General features: G+C 38.5%; 1 protein-coding gene across 1 annotated transcript; it reads right to left on the bottom strand.

Moving 5' to 3' along the window:
* Positions 1-1690: 1690 nt before the first annotated feature.
* YME1L1 (YME1 like 1 ATPase) lies at positions 1691-23440 on the bottom strand. Its single transcript, XM_057432499.1, has 19 exons — positions 23239-23440; positions 20054-20185; positions 17892-18054; positions 15756-15854; positions 14044-14153; positions 12772-12922; positions 12572-12679; positions 11539-11621; positions 10623-10713; positions 9929-10081; positions 8565-8697; positions 7315-7377; positions 6522-6634; positions 6002-6157; positions 5095-5246; positions 4116-4242; positions 3943-4016; positions 3263-3349; positions 1691-2153 (listed from the first exon to the last, which is right to left on the bottom strand). The coding sequence occupies exons 1-19, from the start codon at positions 23266-23268 to the stop codon at positions 2010-2012; spliced, it is 2169 nt and encodes a 722-aa protein (XP_057288482.1). The 5' UTR covers positions 23269-23440; the 3' UTR covers positions 1691-2009.
* Positions 23441-24086: the final 646 nt, after the last annotated feature.

Here is a 24086-nt window from a genome sequence, read left to right as displayed (position 1 = left end):
CATTAGTGAGGTCTAACTTATTTTTCTCCTTCAAAAGCTTCTTGCTATATGCAAGTTAGACATCACTGACTTCCACCTCAACCAGATCATCCACTACAGGTTTTGGGGACTTCACAAGTGAAAAGTTTTTTCACTTTTGTTTCTAAATGCAGATTCACATTATTTAGCTGGAAAGGTCCTATTCAAGTCCCATTACTGAAGCAGCAATTGAAAAAAGATTTGAATTCCTAGGGAGAACATCCCCTAGAAATCTAAGCAGAGAAAGTGCAATTTGGCTGTCATTCTCAAATTTATTTACAAGTTCAAATGTTTCATACACCTCAATTTACACAGTAGGGAACTTGGTATTACATTTTATAGCCATTTACAGGGAATAAAAAGAAAACCAATATGCATAATTAAAATTAACCTTTATTACTTCAAAAACAGATGAAAAATATGCAGTATATTTGTTGGCATAATCCTAAAATACATGTACAACTGTAACTAGTCAGCCTACACATTTGGTATACTGGTTTATAACATTCAGAAGTTCTCCCACACTGCACTGGGATGTCACTAGTAAGCTGACAAAAATAGGCAAATAGAAAGTCATCCTGGTTTTGAAGGGGGGAAAAAAAGCATGTGCTTTTACTAAAAGACTAGGTTATAATCAAGCATTACACTCAGAAAACTGTAAAATACTATTACTTCTAGTTTTAAGTGTAGCTACCAATTTCCATTCACATTTATTGGCACCAGCCCAACTATTTTAATGTTCAATATAGTAACCTCCAACATCAGTACACTCATAAAGGCCCTTTCTGCAACAGAAGTCTACAATTAACTGTGCAGAAGGATTATGATCAAGATGTGTTATTCCTAAAAACCAGTTCCATGATACCAGAATAATACTGGCATATGATTGTTCGCAATTACTTCCACTTGATTGGAAACTGCTTGTTCTCAAAACCTTTTTGTTACCATCTCAGGAGTTCCAGAGGTTTCTGTAAGGGTTGAAAGACAAGGTTTTTTCCCCTACCTCTACTATAGAACAGAACTGGGAATGTTATTTGAAACAACACATGCTCCAAACATTTTCCGAACTACTCTTCAGTGAGCAATATTACCCCCTTGGAAGAAATCATCTGTTGGATTATCAAACGCCCATACATAGTATTAGCAGAATTTAGTTCTGTAGACTCTCCAGCAGTGTAAAAGCACTGTCATCAAAGCACTGTTATCCATTTACCGCAGTAATAAAAACTCTAAGACTCTTGTCAGCAGCACATCAGAGGTCACAGGTATTTCTCTTATCCCTGCCATGGTTCTGCCCAAAACATGGTCCAGAGAGGCTTAGCCACATTTAGCCTGTTGATTTTGCATTACAGATTCTCTCCCTGCCATACATGTGTGTATTTTAACCCCAAGAGCACTGAAAACACAATCATAATGGTTGTCTAACATGAAGTTTCAACACTTCCCTTTAACAGAGATGCACTATGTAGCCGCTTCACTCTTAGTCAATGCTTTGCTGCCTAAGAAGTCTTTAAAAGTGACCTCTAGCTTCAGAGTATGAGCATTAGACAGACTAGTTAACGAAACAATCTGTCAATCTGTCACACAAACATTACACAGCATGTATTGTGGGGTATCACTTCAAACACACACGCAGCAGCATAACCCAAGCAGCTCTGCCAAAACACACCAGTGTATCTGCATGTTTTTATTCTCAGCTTCAACACATTTGACTGAACCAGAACACTGAATTCAACCCTGAGTTTTATCCTCCTGAATAACTTATTGTGGGAAGAGTAGCAGGACCAGAGGATGAGAAACTTGCTTTATTTTGTGTGCCTTATTTTGATGAGACACAACAAACAGATGAGTAACAGAAGCTCACAAGAGACAGAATATTAAAAAGTCGCTAATGCCATACACATCAGGAAGGGAAAAAAAGGCTCTATGCTGCGTAAGACTACTGCACTGCTAGATGTACATTCTTCAAATTACCAGCATCCCAGAAGTTATCATCTTACTTCTAGTTTTTTTCCCTCTAGAACAATTTGGATTTCTTTGGCATCCAAAGTCTCATATTTCAATAAAGCTTCTGCTAAATTCTTGTGTTCTTTTGCATGGGTCTTCAGGATGTTCTTTGCTCGCTCATATGAGTCCTAGTATTAGGGGAGGCAAAAAAAAGGTGGAAGGAGATTATGAGTTTAGAACAAAAAGAACTGCAAGATTTCACTTTAAACATCATTTCCAGCTTGAAGCAAGCATCTGAAGTGCATACATTCATATCTAGCACAGCTCTTCTCTCAAAGATTTAAAATCTAGCTGGCATAAATCAAAAAACCCAAACAACAAATAAAAAACAACACCACACTTGGTGCCACCTTTGCATTTTGCAGAGGTAGGGACTAAAAAGAAAATCCTGAGAAAAATCTTAGTACGTATGACTTAGAAAAGACTTACTAGATTTCAAAACTTGCCAATTGATGTATTTGATTTTACATTATAAGCAGTGTTATTCAAGGCATGTTCCTCAAAGACTCTAATTTTTAAGTTTATGAAACGCTCAAAGTATTAATATGTGCTTTTAGAAAGATGGAAGATACCCAACAAGTTACTAGTTGCTGCAAGGGGATGCATGCTGCCAGTACTGCCAGCTTCAACTTTAACTTCTAGTTCTACATAGATGGTTCTTAAGTGACCAAGTCAGCTCAAAAACAGCTACAGCAAAAAGGTGTTACTAATTTAAATGTTATGAAGAAACAGTTCTCCTGCCTGTACCAGCTCAGATTACCAGAACAGCCATCTGGAAGTTCTGTGGTTATTGATGTTACAAACTTCCCCAAGCAGCTGGTACTGACCACTGCAAGGAACAGGCTATTGGAAAAGGCAACTCTCTGATCCAGTATGGCCACTCCTGTGATTCTATACCAAACCATCTAGCTGCAAGTTATGAAATGTGGAAGTAACAAAAAACATTCTCACCTGTTCTAAAATATTTTATGGCTGTATTTTTTTTTCCTATGAACTGAATAGGAAAAATACAAATCCTGACCAAACATAAGAGGAAGTCTTCAAGAGCATATTAAAGAACACAACACCATCAGCTTGTTTCTCATCACTTGTCCATGACAATAACCAAGAAGTTTTCATATGCAGGGATTTAAACTTGCACCTACATTAAGTAGGTGTGAATGCTTTCATCCACCTATTTTCACCAATACACATTTACCAAATGAATGTATCAGAGTGGAGGAGGAGAGAACCTTACCCGTAGAAGTGTTCTTACTTCCTGTTCAATTGCAGATTGAGTTTCAGGGCTAACTTTCCCCGCATCAGTATAGGTCATAACACCAAGCTAAACAACAACAACAAATACCTTTATCTTGCCACTGTTGCAGTAACACACATAAAACACTGCTAGAGCTTCATCACCTATTGTTTCTATGTGCTAAGTCAGTTGTACGCTTGTTGAAGTGCTTGTAACAGAAGCAAAACAAGAAGCCTATTCATCAACTACATAGTCAGTGCAGAGTTCTATTTCAACAGGTCACAATACAGAACCTGATTAAGCATTTTCTTATTAAAAAAAAAAAACAAAACAAAATCCTAAACTATTAACATTTGGGTGGGTAATAAAGATGACTAAGTAAGATTCTTTTAGAAATCTAGAAAACCCATCATTGGTGTCCCAACCCCCAAGATAATCCTCTATTCCAAAAGAGATTTAATTTTATTGTAAGCATTTTCTGCAGACATTAGTAACTTCCAAGGAAATTCTGAGGTGAAGATCTTGCAGGGTGATTTTTAAACTGTCAAAGGTTTTCTACTTGAGCTCTCTATAGCAGGGACAGCCAGAACTACCTAGTGTCTCTGATCACTGACAAACTGACATTCAGTTACAGAACATTCATTTGTATCAAACAAATATTTAAGGATTGCTGATACTACCTTCTCGCTCATTCCAAATCTAGTCACCATCAGTCTGGCAATTTTGGTAGCATTGTCAAAATCACTGGAAGCACCTAGATAGAGAACAGAGGTAAGTTATGTTACTGAAAGCAAGTTAAACATGCCAGTCCACAGCTTTGATCACAAACACTTTTAACTACCAATCAGCTGACCTGTTGTGATGTGATCACTTCCAAATATGAGTTCTTCTGCTACTCTTCCTCCCATACAGACATCCATCTGTGCAAGCAGCTGGGATCTAGTTTCACTCCATCTGTCATTTTCTGGGAGCAAAGACACCTGTAAGATTCAGAACTGTGGTCAGGTAACAACAAATGGAAGAAATACTGAAATAACCTGAAAAACATTCTTGTTTATATCCAAAAACAGATATAAAGGCTTTCATGCAACAGTCTGAATGCTCTGGGCCTGCTCCTAATCTGGACACGCATCAGGTTTGCTTGGAGGCGCTTAGTCTACCAGCTGAAATAGCCTCCTACAAGCCACAAGCACCACTTAAGCAACTTAAACCTACAACCAGAAGAAACAAAACAACCTATTCTATTAATTTCTCCTTACTCCCTACACTTGTATTGAGCACAAATGCACTTGCCTGGAGTATTCAGGCCAATGGCTTTCTTTAACTGAACTTTATTAACATTACCTTCAATAAAGTCCAACAGAAACAGACATTAGAGGTATTTTTCTGTTCAAATGCTTGGCAGCTGAAGGCGGAATAGAAAAACTTAAGGATATCTATGCTAGAAACAGTAGAAACAAGGTAGGTAACCAGCTAGATTTAGAAAAAGTCACACTGGGCAAAGAAGAACTTGATACAGGATGTCTGTGTTAAAAGCACATTTGAGCAATGCTTCTACCTTCCAGTTCTTTAGATATTCTTCAAAGTTTTGCTGTTGGGAGCTATCTGAACTGCAGCAGAATCAGACACACTTTTATTTCTTTCCTTGTATATATGTACTATCATAGCAGCACAGGCTATTTAGAAATGGAGAAAGAAAGCTTTCTCCATCACACAGAAAACATGACCAGAAAGTTTTCCAAGAGACTGTTACTACAGCCTGCATTAACATAATTACAACAAATATTGTTGGCAAATTCTTCACCAATATCAAAGCAACATAAAATAGTCACATGTCCAAGTGTTGTTCCTCGCGTCATGATTGTAGCCTTGTTGATCGGCATTGCATCTTTGGTGTAATATGCAATGATAGCATGTCCAGATTCATGGTAAGCAGTGATAGTTCTGTTTTTCTCATCAATTTCTACACTTCTACGTTCAGGTCCTTAAAAAGAGGAACATAAATAAACTTCTCTTTTACAGGTACCCACCACAGTCCACACATTGCATACACTCACATTACATACACTCAAACAGAGCACGAAGCAGCTGAGGAACAGCATGCAAGCAAAATTAACACTCATTAACTGCAAATGTTTATGAGTAGGATTTTAATGTCTAAAATACACCCTAGAAAGAAGCTGCTTTTAAAGGAAAAGGTTTAAAATGCAGTTTAAGTATCTGAGAAAAATCCATTTCTTCTCTCCAGTATGAACAGACCAGATTTTTAGTGCGTAAGCCTCAGATGTTTTAGTTCTGTGTTATCATGTGACAAGCTAGTAAAACAGAAGTTCCAGGTTTCTGGTCATTTATTCTCCCCTTTAGGAGTAAGTAGGGGAAGGGTAAGAAATTAAGCCTGTGTCTTCCACTATGAAGTACAACATGCAGCAATTCTGATTAAAAAAACAAACAAAAAAAACCCACGAAGTCTTAAAGAATGAATTCTGTATTAGATTTTACATACTACTCTCTGGTCTCAAAAGGTTCTATTCAGAATTAGTTACCAGAAGACTTATTTGTTTAAAAAAAAAGAAAAAAACCCAAACAGAACACCAAATTAAAAAAAAAAACAAATAACAAAACCACCCCTAACAAATCAGAAGACAACAGCATAAAAACTCTTTGTCTGCAAAAGTCTTAACCACACAAGAAAAACCCTGTGTAGTGTAACATATATGTGTCTTTTGTATAAAGTCCTACCCATTAGAATTTTGTCCTTGGAGAATTCTAGTTCTTTCATGGTTACCATATCTTTTCCATCAACAGCTGCCTTTAAGGCAGCTTGATTTACAAGATTTTCAAGCTCTGCTCCAGAAAATCCCACTGTGCCTCGTGCAATTATTTCCGGATCTACAGCTGTGGAGAAAAACAAACTTGTCATAGGGTCCATGCTCCTCCTGAAAAAGTTTTTATCGTGAAGGTATATCAAGAAATTATCAAATTTTAAACAAAATTCATGTTCTATTAAAAATAATGAGTTAAATAAAAAATGTTCAGCTTTAGAAGAGCTGAAGTCTAATTCTTAAAACACAGTAAACTGCTGGAGACTAGAAAGAAATACTGCCTCAACAAACTTGCAACACTACATACCAGGCAATTTTTGTATTCTTGAGACACACAGTAAAGCCACAATTGCCAGTGGAATAAGGACTAATACATGAGTGGGCTGATTTAGTATAACAACTGTTACATAAGGTGTTACAGTAAAGTACTTACTTACATGGATCATACTTTATTTTATTAAGGTACCACTTCAGAATTTCTGTACGACCTCTTACATCAGGCTTGGGAACAGTAACTTGCATATCAAAGCGACCAGGACGTATTAAAGCACTAAGGGAAAAGACAATTTAACACACTTACTTAAAAATGCTGCAGTAGAGTGTTACTAACATATTTAAGGAACAAAAATCCATCTGGTATTTCTGAAGACATCTACACAGACTATGTCTGGTGCACAAATGCAAAAAATACATTTTTCTTAACTTTTTGTAAAAAGACAGATGAAAGATGTATAGTACCAACCCATTCTAAAGGGCGTTTTGGGTTTGAAAAGTCTGCATTGTGAAGAAGGAATGGAGCTGATCAACTTAAGCAGAAAAGCTTCCAGAAATTTTGGGTGCTTAGAAACATGCTACTTATTTCTTCATATTTAACTAAACAACCTTTTAAATACCCCAAACTGGTCAAAACACATCATTTTTCAGGGGGGGGGGGGTGGAATCAGCCACGGGACACTGGAGCAGGCTGCCCAGAGCAGAGCCCAGATGGCGGCTGCTCCATCCCTGGCAGTATTCAAGGCTGGATGGGGCACTGAGCAACCAAGTCTACTGGAAGGCATCCCTGCCTATGGCAGGGGAGTTGGAACTAGGATGGTCTTTAAGGTCCCTTCCAACCCAAATCCTAATCTGATTATCATACACAATTTTGAAGTTGCAGTGTTTTGGGGGTTTGTTTGTTTCTTTGATTTTTGAATACATACTGTGTAAAAATGATCAATTCATTATACTCACTTATCTAATGCTTCAGGGAAGTTTGTTGCACCAATGATAACAACACCTTCATTAGGTTTAAAGCTGCATGGGGAAAAAAAAAAGGTAAGAACTTTTTTGTTTTGGAGACAGAATTTACACCTTTTTTTGTCAATAACTTATCCAGAGAAGAGATTCAGAGCAGCCCTGCAGAGAAGGACTTGGGGGTGCTGGTCGATGGGAAACTGAACATGAGCTGGCTTCAGTGTGTGCTCGCAGCCCAGAAAGCCAACTGTATCCTGGGCTGCATCAAAAGGAGCATGACCAGCAGGTCGAAGGAGGTGATCCTGCCCCTCTACTCTGCTCTCATGAGACCTCACTTGGAGTCTTGTGTGCAGTTCTGGCGTCCTCAACCTAAGAAGGACATGGAACTGTTGGAACAAGCCCAGAGAAGGGCCACGAGGATGATCAGGGGACTGGAGCACCTCCCATATGAAGACGGGCTGAGAAAAGTTGGGGCTGTTTAGCCTGGAGAAGAGAAGGCTGCATGGAGACCTCATAGCAGCCTTCTAGTACCTGAAGGGGGCCTATAAGGATGCTGGGGAGGGACTCTTCATTAGGGACTGTAGTGATAGGACAAGGGGTAACGGGTTCAAACTTCAACAGGGCAAGTTTAGATTATATATAAGGAAGAAATTTTTTACTGTTAGTGTGGTGAGGCACTGGAATGGGTTGCCCAAGGAAGTTGTGAATGCTCCATCCCTGGTGGTGTTCAAGTCCAGGTTGGACAGAGCCTTGGGTGGCATGGTTTAGTGGGAGGTGTTCCTGCCCATGGCAGGGGCGTTGGAACTAGATGATCTTAAGGTCCTTTCCAATTGTAACTATTCTATGATTCTATGATTATTTTGGATGACCTCAACTAGCCAGTCAAAATCATGCTATCAAACAATATGACATCCAAGCATGACCATGTTCAGCCCAGCAACTGGTTAAAAACATGTCTGGATCTGAGCTGAACTTCTTCCTTTAGATATGTAGGTAGCCTAAAAAAAATGAGCAATTATAAAAATAATTGCAGTTATTGTGCTACTACAACTCCAAAGCTTCCATATGCTTTACAGTAAGGCCATTATGCTACTGTTGGCAGTACTAGAAAGCGGTCATAAAAGCATCTTTAATTTCTATTCTTTAAAGCATTAAAAAAAAAAAATTACAAAAGGAAGAAAAATTCACCCTAATATTCAAAATAGTCAGTCAAGGACCTTCTGTGCCCTCAGAATCCCTATATTTACCCATCCATTTCAGCAAGAAGTTGATTAATGGTCTGTCTTGAATAGGGATGCATTGGAGATTCAATTCTCTTCCCACCAACAGAGTCCAACTCATCAATAAATATAACACATGGTGCATTTGCTTTTGCTTCCCCTGACAGAAGAAAAACAGAAGGACAATTCAACCACACAAAGAGTGTATCATAGGACTTAAGATTCTACTATTTCTATTACTCTTGGATTATAAAAAGTTCTATTTGATTATCACCAGAACTGTCCTGATTTTAGCCTTAAAAAATATTCAATCTATTTCTCAAACGAAGTGATGCAAAGAGAGGCAAGGTTCCTTATCTCTACATCAGCTTATTGTTACCATGCTACAAGGCATTACTACTAAAATAGGTACAAAAATTTATTGTATTTTGCATCCACTCCCTACAGCAGCGTATTTCATAGGCTTGGGTGGTAGACAGCAGAGGTATTAAATAAAAATAACATGAAATGTGATGGTATTAAAAATATAAAATAAAAAAATGCAATAATAAACTTTAAGATCAATGACAGATATATGCATACCAGGATGCAACTCATGTCACCCTGCCAGACATATCTGTAAAATATTAACGTACAAGTCAGTCATCTGAACCTCTGTAGTCAACAGAAAGTAATGCACACTTAAAGGTACAACACGTTACAGTTTGCATCCCCTTGCACGTGAAGCAAATCGCATTTCTTCTACAAATGCCAACTAGTTTCCTACATTGTATATGCCTGACAGCATCAATCTTCCATTTAAGAGAAAATTGGATTCCCCCCCTCCCCAATATTTATGTGCATACTTCAAACAGAAAGCCTCTTCTGTTAAGGTTAATTTGAGAAGTTTATAATGTCCTTCTTACTCTGGGCCCACCTGATGGGTGTGAGAAAGGACATCTTAGCCCAGTGCTACACTGTGATGCTGTAAAGTTCCCATACAGATTTAAAAAAAAATAAAAATAAAAATTAAAATATGAGGGAAGTAACCGAGAAGGTTAAGGTTTTTATCTTAAATTTACAATTAAATTCAAATTTACAATAATTTACATATGACAGTAAGTAAATTACAACATAAATTATTCCATTTATTTTACAGGACACTGCATTTCTAATTAAATTACTTCTCTCTAGGAGTGCTCTAACATCAGTTGTAATTCTTCTGTAATTTTGCCTGACGGGCAAGATTTTACAGTTAACTCATGCTCACAGAATTCTGAGATCTACCTCCACAATTACTGTTTTATTAGCCTCATATCTTACTGTCCAGTAACCAGAACTGTACCTAATCAACAAGGAACGCTTAATCTCACATATGAAAACACTTCAAAACCACAGAATATTTAACTTACTGAATAGGCTTCGGATGCGACTAGCTCCTACACCAACAAACATCTCATCAAACTCTGATCCAGATGCATAATAAAAGGGAACATCAGCCTCACCAGCTACAGCCCGTGCAAGAAGAGTTTTACCCGTACCAGGCGGTCCAACTAACAGAATACCTGAAAAGACAAACAAAACCCCAAATAACAAAACCACCAAACCCACACAGTCTTATTACACAGGTACTGTTTCTTCCATGCATTAGGGGAAATAATTTACACTTGACTTCATAAGCATCCCTTTTCAGGTACTGCTCATCACTTGCCACCTGAAGAATCTTCCTATAACAAATCTAGATAGATGATGATCCATATTCAAACAACAGACTTGTAAGGCTATCAAAGAGAATACTTCAGGCTTCTGTATCTATTAATAAATAAGCTTTCACAACTCTTTGAGGATTCATTTGTTCCTCAAGTATTTTAAACAAACAAGGAAATCCACTACCCATGTCTAATATTATTTCAGCATTTTTCCAGATCCAAGCTAAATAAAACAGTAGTATTTAGGCTCATTTTGTTATATACTTTTCTGATTCCCTAACTAAAGGAAAAAACATTCAAAAGTTAGGCTGTAAATCAGTCCTTCAGTACAGAACAAAGCTACAAAGACAGCCAAAGTGACATATGAATTTTACTTCTGCTGAGAATGAATTCTTACCTTTTGGAAGTTTACCTCCCAGTACAGTAAATTTATGTGGGTTTTTCAAGAATTCCACAACTTCTTGCAACTCCTGTTTAGCTTCCTCAACCTACACATAAAAAGCATGCCACAAAATATAACCAAGCATTTCTACAATGCGTTTTGTAGGCAAGTTTTGTATTAGAGACTAAGTCTCTGAGTATTGATCAAAAATACACATCAGAAAGAGGAGAAAAAAGTGTACCACAGAATTTCTGTGGATACCAAATGTTCATGAATTTAATTCAATCTATTCCTAGAACTGTTCATAGGAATCAATAAATACTAAAGTTGTTAATACTGAAAGAATAACCAAACGGTTCAAGACCTGATCTGACCGACAATACAGAATCAAAACTACTACATCAAGATTAGTCCAATTAGTTAAAAAGAGATTAAGTCTATTTGCCAAGGGAAAGGAGAGGGGGGGGTCCTCATTTGGCCACTGACAGCCAAAGAACAGCTGAATAGAAACAATAAAGCTATCCCATCAGCAGCGACGTGGCCACTTTTTTCTGGGAATCTCTGTATCTCCTGTCCTAACATCAGAAATCTGACAGAGATGGTACTAAGAAAGAAATGATCAAATGGCATTACCACCTTCTTGTACTGGTCAACTTTTGCAAAAAACAGATTAACATGGATACTTATGGCCTGGCTTTTGCTATTCTAACCTTTAAAATTGCAATTCAGCAAGTCAGGAATGCACTTTTTATAAGGTATAAAATGCCACAAAGATACCAGATAGAACAAGAATGGTTAAAACCCTCCTTCATCTTAGGTGGTCAATATATACCAGGCTTCTGCTCACACAAAGTTTCATGGACAGAGTAAACATTCTTCAGGCTGACAATGATTAGTTAAGCAGAAACTCAGACTTTACTTCGGAACTTACCCCTTTTACATGTTCGAAGGTGACATTTTTCAACTGGATTGGATCAACTGCAGCATCAAAGATACTCGATGTTCGAAAGCGTACTGATAGCAAACAGCAGATGATGAACAAAAAATTTACCCAAAGTCACTTTATTCCACAATGAAATTTGCACTTGAATGCATATCACCATTAAGCCACTAATTTTACACCTGCCCTTTTAACAGGGCATGTTTCCATTTACAAGTGCCCAGCAAGAATTAAGTTTTATTTAAACAAAGAAAGGAAAAAATATCTGTAAGTTATTTGGTGATGTCAGAATCACAGAATCCTAAGGGTTGGAAGGGACCTCAAAAGATCATCTAGTCCAACCCTCCTGCAAGAGCAGGGTAACCTAGAGTACATCACACAGGACCTTGACAAGTGTCCAGGCGGGCCTTGAATATCTCCAACGTAGGAGACTCCACAACCCCCCTGGGCAACCTGTTCCAGTGATCTGTCACTCTCACAGTAAAGATGTCATTAGTCATCTGTAGTACAGAAAGCCAGAAGCTTTCCCTCAGTGTTTCTGCACATAACCTTTCTTGAGACCCAAGCTCTAATTTAGCATGAAGTTGAAATTCTCTATTTATGTTAGCTCAGCGTTTGATCATTCCACTATTCCCAACGGGTTTCTAAGATGACAATTTGGCCTGCAATTACCTAGTTGCTGTAAACTAAGCTGTGATTACAAACAAAAACCAAACTGCTGACTTAGATAACACATCATCTAAATTCAAAGACAAACACATAACTCGTGAACAGTCTGACAACTTCTCCGTCTGGTTCCATGTAATTGTTTCACCAAAGAAACTGAAAAAATTATACCAAGAGACAACTTTTTGTCTCCATAAACGTTTTGGTACACCATTGTCTGAAAGGCTGTACACAAAAGCAGCAAACACCTCTTCCCTGTCATCCTAAAACTATCATAATCAAAACACATTTAATTTGTGCTAAACCTGCCGGAAGTAACAACACAACAGAAACAATGCAGGAAAAAAAGTTAACTAACCAGCATCAGAAAAGGAACCTTTCCCAGGTAAAAATGATGAATATATAGCAAGGTAAAAACAAAGAACAAAAAGAAAGAAAGAAAGCAAACGTGATCTTCTCAAGGAATCTGTAAAAGATAATAAAATAAAGTTTTAATATGGGCTGAAATAAGCTACTTTCTGAATGCAAAGACAAAATACATGAACTAAAACAACTTACCAAGTGTTTTTTGCAGGAATACCTGTGCTTTCAAAAAGCCTTCTGCAAAACCAGTTTTAAAAGCATCCTGGTGTGCCTCTGGGATGTTTTTTGTTTTCATTAGTGCATCCAAATTTTCAACATCAATCCTGCGCTTTCTCAGGATAAAGCCCTGAAATATTTTCCACGTTAGCATGCACTGAGTTTTGCTACATAGTTAATTTGCTACCATGTTAGCATGGGTGAAAAAAAAAAAAAAAAAAGGCACATAATTCATGTGCTATGGGGTTAGTTAGATGACACAGGGCCCTAGTTTGAGTGTGGAATCACAATGGCTCCCACAGGGACACCCCTGAACAGGTCCGAGCCCTCCTGGTCAGAGCCCAGTTTCAAATAGAAAACACAGCCAAAGGCAGATATGTACACAGCTAGCTTTGTACATGGGATACAGTGGGAGTTATTAGCTTAAGCTTTTTGCTTCATTAAATCAACTTAAAACATATCTTTGCAAGTACAGCTCTGACAGAGCCTAATACATCTCATATACCCTAACAAATTTAAGACTAGTACTGAATGGAGCTAGCTCTGCTTTATCTTCACCCACAGTATACCTAGACCACAGATGACATAACATACATATGCCTAGAAGAAAGAAGAGTTCAAAGCTAATTTACACACAAAAGTAAGATCAAATGCTTTAACTAGCCTGACTTCTGTACAACCAATCAGGAGCAAAGATTATTTCAGTTAACTTGGTTTATTAAGTCCTTTGCTACTCCAAGCCTGAAGTCATCTGCCAAATTAAAAGTATGTAAGTGAGTTTGTAACTTATAAACCCACCGAATTTCAAATTTTTGTATCTTAAAAATATACTAGCGACAAGTAATGATATTTTCTATTCTGAAAACATCAATCACATGTTGAACTGCTTAAAAAATGCACATTCTTGTATGTTAAACTAACTGTATTTGTTTAAACAGTTTCATTCCAAGCTATTTTTTAAAGCTACAAAAACAGAACACAAAGAATTTTATTTCTAGAATTTAAAACTGAAACCTACTGAAACTACTCTCCTAAAAAAATTCAAATAATCTTTAGAGTGGTGATATATGAAGCAAATCTACGTATTAGTAAGAAAAAAACACTATGCTGCCACTAGCTCAAGTTTCAGAATTAGGAAATTTTTTCACACAAGTAAAACAAAACACCCTTGGTAAATTGTGAAGGTTCATTCAAGAGAAACAGATGGCCTGAATAACCCCAAACCAACTTCATAACGTTATTTGTATTTACCTTCAGAATTGAAGAAAGTGAACTTTTTGTTTCTGTGAATTGTTCAGATGTTGACTGCAGGCGCCTTGCTCTTGATCTCAAAGTCTTAAAGTTCCGTGTTTGTATGTAAACTTAAAGTAGTAATAATCAAAAAAAGTTAAAAATTATCCACAACTACCGCTAAACAAAGGCCTAAGAAATTTCAGACACTATTACATGAAAAATACTATTGTGATTGAACCGAATATAATCTTCCCAATATATCCGTAGTAAAAAGTTAAAAGAACTGCAAACAGCAATATGTTTAAGATGCCTGACCAAAAAAGCAAGAACAGCAAACTGTATGAAAGACACCTCTGTATTTAATAGTAATAACTGGATAAATAAACCAATAAATTTCAGTATTGTAAATGTACAGTTAAGTAACTGTGAACCATGTCTGTAACCTGAACTCACAAGCAAACTACTGACTGTTTCACTGTATTTTCCCAATATATTTCTCTGTTAAAAGAATCAGGAGTTCATGCAGTGAATTACAGGTAACTGCCTAACCCCATCACCATCTCGGGGAACAGAAAAGGCATACAGCCGAATTAAATCCAGGCTGGCTGACAACCATGAAATATTCAGAAGTTAATCCAGAAGGATGGGAATGAAGTTTCCTATTCCAAGATAAACTTTATCTAAAAGCTCAGCTGTGATGGAGATTTTATCACATAAACAGCAAAAGCCAAGAATATTTACCTTTTTTCACAACTACATGTAAAAATAATCACTAGTACCAGTGAATTATATAGTTTTCACTACACCTTCTGTTATAGAATAACACCAGATAAAAGGAACTTCTGGAAGTGATCTAGTCAAAGCCCTACCTTCAACAATCAATCAGGTACTGCTGGACTTTGTCCAGCTCAGTTTTGAAAATCCCCAAGGATTAGGATAACCTCAACACTCCAGGCCACCTGTTTCAGAATTTAGCCATTCTCATTGTGACAATTTTCCAAACAAGAATTTCCTTTGCTTTTACTTGTAATTGCTGCCTCTTCATCAAGATGTACAAGAGAAGGGCAGCTAATATGGCTCAAATATCATTTACATCATTCCTTGACTTCTCTTCAGCTAACTTTAAAAATGTTAAAGCTTCCCCTGTACATTAAATGCTCAAAAAACTGTACCCTTCCTTTTGTCCCATCACTGAGCGATAGGATCCATTTTGTCAGCATTTCTCTCAACCATAGGACACAAAACCAGACACAGTATCCAGATGTAGTATCAAAAGAACTGAATAGAGGACAATAGCTGAACTCCCTGAGCTCCTGATTATGTTCCTGTTAATGAAGCCCTGTTGCTACCCATCCCATCACACATCCAGGAATAGTTTAAACTAGTCATGAAGCACCTTAGAAAGTTCATCTGGATGAGTAACAGATTCAACATACTTATTGATTCAAAAGCAGTCAGCTCATTATCATCTTTTAAGAATATGAGCCAGAGATAACGTTACCTTTGAACAAGATTCTATAGTTACACAATGTTTACTAACTTAATTCTGGAAACATACTAGTCAAATGCAAAAATAACTTCATTATTTAAAGTGTTAACATCAATATAAAGCTCCCCCTGGAAGTTTACAGTATTTCCTGAGTGATGCCTCTAAGACAAAAGTAAAAATACTTTCCCAGAATAAGAAGATACTATAGAGATTAAAACCAGTGTAGTTTATTGTTTCATACCTGGCCAACTCCGAACATCTGAACAGAAGTTTTGGAGGGGATTAGGATGCTGTCTGTACAAACAAGATGAGCGCAAAACACTGAAAACATCCACGAAGCCTGTAAAAAGATGCAGCAAAATATAAATACACCCAATATTAAACAAAACTAAACAATATTAAACAGCTAAACATTTCTTCTTCCAGAGGATATTAATTCTATTTTACTGTGGCCCTTCAGGCATCTGTAATTAAACTGTCATGAAGCTGAAGGACCAACATTCAAACATTTAGTTCCAAAGGCTTTAAAGAACAGATTGCTCAGTGGCACTTTAAAACAGGCTATGTATAAAGTATGAAAAAATTTTAAACTACACCAAGTCCACTTAATTGTACGGTCCTCATTCAATACAGAAGCAAGAAGAAACGAAAGAGGGCTGTCATTTATCTGTTGTACAGTTACCAAAAGTTAAGAGAACTCATCCCATTTAGCAGGTGAGAATTATTTAAGAAACATCAGAGACCTGGGGAGGGGAAAAAAATTGAGGCCAACCCTACATATGCTGTCATCATAGTAATTCAGAAGCTAATGTAATCGTAAAAAGAGTGAGGCTTATTTTTTGGTTTATGTATTCTGAGAAAGTTATTACATCAATTAGACATATCTAGGGTAGCAAAAAGAACCCTGAAAGTTCTTAATATTTTTTTGAAGTTATATGATTGTAATAACAGCTTACAAGCTACCAACTGAAATGCTGAAGAACTATGGGAAGAAGAAAAAAGTATTAGCTGTTAATTCTACAATACTTTATAATCCATTATCTTCTATACCATTGCACATTAGCTAATTTAATATAATGTGATTATGAACACATTAGTTTAATAAAACAGAAGTACTCTCCTGATTTCATGCAGAAGTATATGCACAACATACATATATCAATAGTAAGTCATTCACAGCCTGCAGTGTCACCTACACAAAAGTACCTTCTTGAAGATTTAGCATCTCCCTCGCCTGTGGCAGTTTTCCACCTATAACCTTGCTTTGACAACCAGTCCGGTAAGTTTCCAGGTCAATCCAGCAAAGCTCTGAAGAGTTTGCAAGTCTTCTTAACATTCGGGAAACTGCCTCTGGGCCGAATTTTTTTATATCTAACATCACAGTGCAATTTAGTACTTCTTCTCTAATAGTAGCCCTGAGATACTACACTTCTTTTTCTCCCAACTGCAATACTATATAGGCAGTACCTCAAATGTTAGCTATAATGCTTCCGTTTCCAACACATTATTGAGCACCTACAATGGCCTTGCTTCTTGTATTTTAGATTAATCCCAACAAAGCATCTTTAACTGTTAAGGAACCACGCTTTATTTCAGTAATTAAATACTCTACATGGACTGTCAACAGTGTGCCACCCATAATTCCTTTCTAATTAAAGTCCTTGTATAATGTTCCTTCAAGCAAAAAACCTTTATGTAAATTGGAGATGTTCATGACTGCGTTACGCTCTTCATCAGGGACTGTAGTGATAGGACAAGGGGTAATGAGTTTAAACTTAAACAGTGGAAGTTCAGATTACATATAAGTAAAAAGTTCTTTGCTGTGAGGGAGGTGAGGCACTGGAACAGGTTGCCCAAAGAAGTGGTAAATGCTCCATCCCTGGCAGTAGTCAAAGCCAGGCTGGACAGAGCCTTGGGTGACATGTCTAGTGTGAGCGCCCCTGCCCATGGCAGGGGGTTGGAACCAGATGATCTTAATGTCCTTTATAATCCTAACTATTCTATGATTCTATGACTCTATGTTAGTGTATTAGTAAAATCTCATTTCTTCTACTTAGTCAAAAAAATCACAGGTCATCCTTGGGAGACAATGCACTTGTACTACAGCTGAGTTCAGACAATGTTAATAGCAGCCAAATTCAAATCTGAATTTGCAGAAACAATTCCAAAATCCAGGTTGAATTTTCTCAAAATTCCCAAGATTTAAAAGCACTACTCTAGAGACAACCTGTGCACAATGCAAAAACACATGAATGCTATTTTTATTAGAGCTTTTTAAAACTCTCAAGTTATCTACAGCACAAGACATTAAAGAACAACTGTGTTCACCTTTACAATTTATCTCCAGTTTTCATAAGCACTTTATCCTGAAACATACCATGCTTATTTTCAAAGAAGGATTCAGCAGAGATGTACGATGTATGCCACTGTGAAGAGACTTTGCTTTCTAGACAGTAGCCAGGAAGCAACCTGCTCACCAATTCTTTGAAATGGTTCGCTTTCAGATCAGACAATCCCAGATCTCTTAAATTAAATACAGACTGAAAAACAGAAATAAATGTTCAGAATTTACTTAAGATTACCTTAGGGGGAAAAGTTTAAGAATAACTGAGTTAACTTTTTGGCTCAATACAGCATCTATATTTCACAGTTCAGACTGAAACAAAAATTTCTAAATGAAATTAAAGGACACAATCAAAGAAAGAATATTTGCTACTGTCAGTACAGAATAACTTTTCCATTTGCACACACTGATATGTTAACTGTCACCATACATTTATGACAATGTGTTTTCTTTCAGATTTAGTCTTTTTAACACCATTCTGCTCCCTGATTGAAGCACAGAAAAAACACAACACTTCTAACTCTCTATACTCTTAATGATAGCGCAAATACAGAGTGTGAGGGGCAACGATGTACAGCAATAGCCACCCATTATGTTTGTATTAAGTGAGCAAATAGCAAAATCCCCCCCAACCTCTTTTTTTTCTATTAGTTTTTTGCTACCCTTTTTGCAGCTAGTGCAGATGTAGCAGCAGCACAAAGACTGGATACTCTACCCAGAGTTAAAACCTTAAAAAGCCACAAGATATGCAGACACACAATAAAAGGCAAAAGTTTCTATGGGGTAAAGGGTAAGTACTAGGATATGGGATTTCCTACAAAGCAAATTAACTATTAAAAAAAAAAAAAAGGATAGAAGTCACATACACTTGAGTTACTAAAGAAATAACCTCAATCAAAGTAATTTCACTCTTGTATTTTACAGATAGGAGAAAAACTTTTCAGGAAGAGTATGTTTTAAGAAACACATATTAATTTGGACCCTTTAAAATACCTATCAGCATTTGACTTTTACACGTTTGACTGGTTTAAAGGAATAGCTCAAGCCTTCCTACTTCAGCTTAATAGCTGTCTGGGAAAGTACTGAAATGCTGGGGGGGTGTTAAAAAAAAAAAAAAATTAGATAAAATGTGCATTTCTTGTGACCCTTCAGAACAGGTTACTACTTCCAAACACATAATTAACTTTGCAGCAGAGAAGTCTCACTTTCTCAAATGATGGTTTTTGCCACAATAATAGGTCAGCTTTATTTGATACTAGAACCGCATTTACTATGTCAGTACTTGCTGATTTAACATTTGAACTTAACCTTTATTTATACTTATTGTAGTCTAATCAACTTGCTTTAAGAACTTCCTTTAAAAATCCTTTGAGAGACTTTTTTAATTCTTATTTTTATACTTTTATCATGCTTGGAGGAAGCAAACAGGTGCATGATGAATCAGAGAAAAAATATTAAATGTGAAGATCCGTTTGTATTTAAAGGAGACTCTTGCTGAGTAGAAAGACAAATATAGAACTGGATAAATGAAACACATTTTTAGTTTTATTCAATAATCCAGATCTCCCACTGAAATAAATTTTTATCACCACAAGCAAATAAGGGATCACGAAAAATAAAAAATTTAAAAAAGCCCCAATGGAATCACAGTTTTGGACTTTCTGTATTTTGATTTTCAACATGAAGAACAAAAAATGCCTAATGAAAATTTAACATATTTTCATAGAAAAATAAGAATTCATGCAAATATTCTATTTAACATCTTAAAAACCCTCAACACATTTTACGTTACAGCCCTTTTTCTTACAAGCAATAATGAAACAAACTGTGCTGGAACTCAGTGAGTGAAAAGATAATAAGAGGTTTATTAACAGGAGTGTTATTGTTACTTCAAAGAAAGAAACCTTAAGTTGAAACTGAAAACAAATCCCCTCCTCATTTGCAAATTAGTATCAAGACAAGTACTAGTTTTTTTTCTTGCTAATGAAGTACTGTATTTTTGTGGAATCCTTAATGACAAAGCACTGACCAAAGTTCTGCCAAAAAGTTACATCTATGTGTTAATGTTCTGTTTCGTTCAGTTACATTGCATTGTTTTATGAAACAAGTCAAATACTAAATTCCCTTAAGCTAATAGTATTCAGATTTAGTTCAGTTAAAAGCAAATCACCACTTTTCCCAAAGGTTTTTAGTACCTCACTCTTCTGAGGATCATGCTCTGGGGAAGTGTCCCTCTGAACAGGATGTACAGATGCTGTGCTGGTAGTAGTAGTGGAGCTTTTTGGTGAATGAAAGGCATTAATAAGGTGACTCAGAGGAACAGTAGCCTAGGAAAAAAAAAAAAAAAAGCTTTAAAAGCTTTTTTAGACTATTTAAACACACCCCCCCCCCCCCATTCCAAACCCTGACTTATAACCATACAATTTGTACACTGCCTTCCAACTGAGGACTTCATAATAAAGCACAAGAAGTTAGCTTCAACACCACAGTGTCAGATAGCACCTCTAAAAGAAAAAACAAGCAACCAAACAAGATGTTAAGCAAGTTTACATATGCATGACAGATTAGCAGACCATAAAGCTTGGGGGGGGGGGGGGGGGGGGAAATGGCTACATTTCCTTATTTTCAAACATAAGCATGGTTTAAAGAAAGTAATTGCCAGATTTCAAAATAGAACAGTAGGTATAGATCATCAACATTTAAGAGATGCAAAGACTGCCCTTGATTTGCACTTAAGCCAATGTTCAGTTACAAAAAAAGATAACTTCTTACTGCTATACAAACATACGTATATACTTCCTTCAGAATATTTTTCTGTTTTTCCTTTTGTTTTTAATGTATCACTTGTTTGCTGTGTTAGATACGTACTGTTGCAACCAAGCAACAGAACAAAGACTGTTGTGTCTTTGATAAATATTACAAACTTAATTACTTCACAAAACAAAACCTTGTGAAAGGATGTTTTTCCCTTAGTCACCATGCTCCCATTAAGTCAATTAGCTAACATCCCAAACAGTTGTGTTTTCCTCACACAGCAATAAAAGAACACAAAAAAAGGAAACATAATCAATATGGGGAGAGAGGGAAAACAATAGCAAATTACTTCTACTGAAATGCCTTTCAAGCCCCCATGGCTTGAAATTAAAACCTGTTTACAGTTATTGTCACTTAGGCACTTCTCTTTGGAAGAAATGTTCACTTAAAATATTCCCGATTATTGATGTCTGCAAGACAAAGCTAAGATCATCAGCCTGATAAGACTTCACAACACAGCACAGCCACATAAGAGAAGTAATGCTCTCTAAACATGAACAGAAAGAAACAGAAGAAAAAAAAGAACAGTAAATGAGGTACTCCACCTATTTAGTAGAAGGCCTTAATTTCTGTTTTTAATATGAAATATTGTAGTATAATGAATTTTACATTATCCCTGGACAGATATCCAAGCAACAGATCTCATCAAGCTTGTTCCCTTGAACAGAAATCTCAGTGGCTGCTTTTGAATAGCACAGAATCATGAGGATTTACCAACATGTATGTATGTTAATGTATGAAGTAGTACTTTCGTAACTGGAAATATCTATCTTTTTCCCTAAATTATACAAGATATTCCCCAAAGTTTCCTGTTTACTTCCTTGGGATCCGACTTTAGCAACATACCTAGGCATCAAACTATCCTATAGAAAGCATATGCACACATCACCGTCAATTCTGCAGTTCAGCAGCACTCAGTGACACCACCTGATGAATCAGAGTATAAAAGCCTAGATACACCATGTATCAGGGCTCCTACTCTAGCACATGACTATGGTGAATATATGGTTGTCCTGGGTTCAACAGTAGCAGTCATTTTCTCCTTCTTAGTAGCTGGTGCCGTGCTGTGTTTTTGACTTTCGGCCTGGGAGCAGAGCTGATAACACCAATGTTTTTAGCTGCTGCTCAGTAATGTTTACTCTGACCAAGGACTTTCTGAGCCTCATGCTCTGCCAGGGAGAAGGAGAAGCCGGGAGGAAGCAGAGACAGGACACCTGACCCAAACTAGACTAAGAGGTATTCCATACCACAGCATGTCATGTCCAGGATGCAGAACTGGGGGCAGTTACCCGAAGGGCTAGTTCACTGCTCAGTCGGGCTGGGTATCGGTTGGCGAGTGGCGAGCAGTTGTATTCTCTTCTCTTGTTATTTCCCTTATCATTATTATCATTGTTGATAGCAGTAGTGGTTTGTGTTATACCTTAGTTACTGGACTGCTCTTATCTCAACCCACCCGTGGGAGTTACATTCTTTCGATTCTCCTCCCCATCCCTCCAGGAGCGGGAAGAGGAAAGGAGGCGGGAGTGAGCGAGGACTGTGTGGCTGATTTATGGCAACTTAAACCACAACAGTGGTACAAATAATTCCAACACTCCCAAAATGCCTCAATCTTATTACGTGTCACAGAGTTGGAGTGCAACTCTGGCTGCTAGAATGACACCCAACCACAATATCTGACTGAGCCTCTGCCTATGGCAGAGGAACATCCTTCCACAAGAACTTCCATCTCTGTGTTGACTAGAGAGAAGATTAAGAGGGACAGTGCTGTGAGAAATGAAAACTGCCTCAGAATTAATTGTCCAAAGTTATAATTAAACTCTTGGGAGTTTGTATGATAAAACCATAAAGCTTGCAGAGGTCAAAGGCAGCATGCCAGCCACTAACCACACTGACATTTCACTATGCTAACAAAAGCAATTAACACATTCTCCACATCCGGCAAGAACAACGGAATTCCACTGTGAAGTAAGACTATCACATACAATCCCCCTAGCTCAAAACATAAACCACACTGGTTCAGCTCAAAGTCCATAAACCCCACTAGTCCCATCAGACTCACTAATAAAAGATGACTTCCTGATTGCATCCAGACTGTTCTGTATAACAAATAATTGAGGGATTTTTCCTTCACGAGCTCTTCCAATGCCTATGTTTCCTTTTGGTTTTCACAACCACCCGTGACAATCAACAGCACAGTTTAACTTCAGCTTTAATAACACGGCCAAAGCGCCATCTCCAGGCCACGTCTTCATTTCATTTGTGACAAGCTTTTACGTTCTCTCCTCCATTTACGTACTTTTTTCCACAAGGTAAGAACCCTCGGCCACCGTAGCCCCTACGAAGCCGGCAGCCCCTCGCTACGCGGCCCCCACACCCGCTCAACGCTCTCCAAATCTCCCAAAATGTGGCAGCAGGCTCTCGGCTCAAGCCGAGGCCGCAGACCCGGGTCTTCCGAGTGCCTCCGGCCGCGAAATGAGCTTCCATTGGGAAGGGAGCCCCACGCCCGCCGAACTGCGCAAGGCCACGGCCCGAGACCACGGCCGCTACGCTCTGCCAGCCACCTCACCTGAGGCTGCACGGTTGAGAACGAAAACATCCTCACAGCTGAGACGGCGGCGGCGGCGACCACAGGCGCCTCTTCCGCTTCCCAGCACAGACGTAAAGACTGTGCCCGCCCGTGAGTCTCCGCCGCTCAGCCGCTGTGGCAGCCGCCGCCGCCGCCAGCAGGAAGGCCCCGCGCTTCCACTGCTCGGTAAAATGGCTGCTCCCTACGGCGAGCGGTGACAGGCCCAGAGCTGGCCCGGAAGGGGCTGGAAATGGTAGACCTTCCGGGCCGCCTCTCCCTGCCCCTTCCTCCCTGCCTCCCTCCGTCTCTTTCTTCGTCTCCGCGAGCAGCCGTCGCTTAGTAACCCGTGCTGTCCTGGTTACGCCGTTTAGAAGGTCTAACCATCAGTTACCGGAGGAGGAGGCGGGTGAGGAGCAAACCACCCTCCCGGGCAGACCGGGACCGGGAGACGCGGCGGGGCCGGGGCAGCCCCGCGGGGTGCCGCTGTCGCCCGCGAGCGGTGGGCGGCCAGAGCTGGGCTCCTCACCATTCTTAACTAAGGTGGTTAGTTAAGGCGAGGAAGGGTGCCAGGCTGGGGACAGCCAGCGGGACTGGGCACGGGGCGTGCTCAGCGCTACCTTCCTCCAGATACCTCTGCAGAGGAGAAGGTGCTTTGGGCCCTAGGGACTCCTCTGGACCCCGCACACCAGGCTGCTGCTCAGGCCAAGGTTGGAAAGGGCGCAGCTCCACTGTGCCCACGTCAAAGCGTGCCTGGGGAGCTGCCACTGCAAGCACAGTGCTGTGTGTCTACCAGCTCGGCCGGGCATCACCAGGAGCAGCACCATCAGTGTAGCTGCTGCATGTGGGTG

This window comes from Pezoporus wallicus, unplaced genomic scaffold (assembly GCF_028554395.1).
Source record: "Pezoporus wallicus isolate ANWC-B61680 ecotype Strahan unplaced genomic scaffold, APGP_CSIRO_Pwel_v1 scaffold_2584, whole genome shotgun sequence".
NCBI lineage: Eukaryota > Metazoa > Chordata > Aves > Psittaciformes > Psittacidae > Pezoporus > Pezoporus wallicus.
Note: the sequence above shows the minus strand (reverse complement) of the source record. Positions and strands in the feature narration are given on the sequence as shown.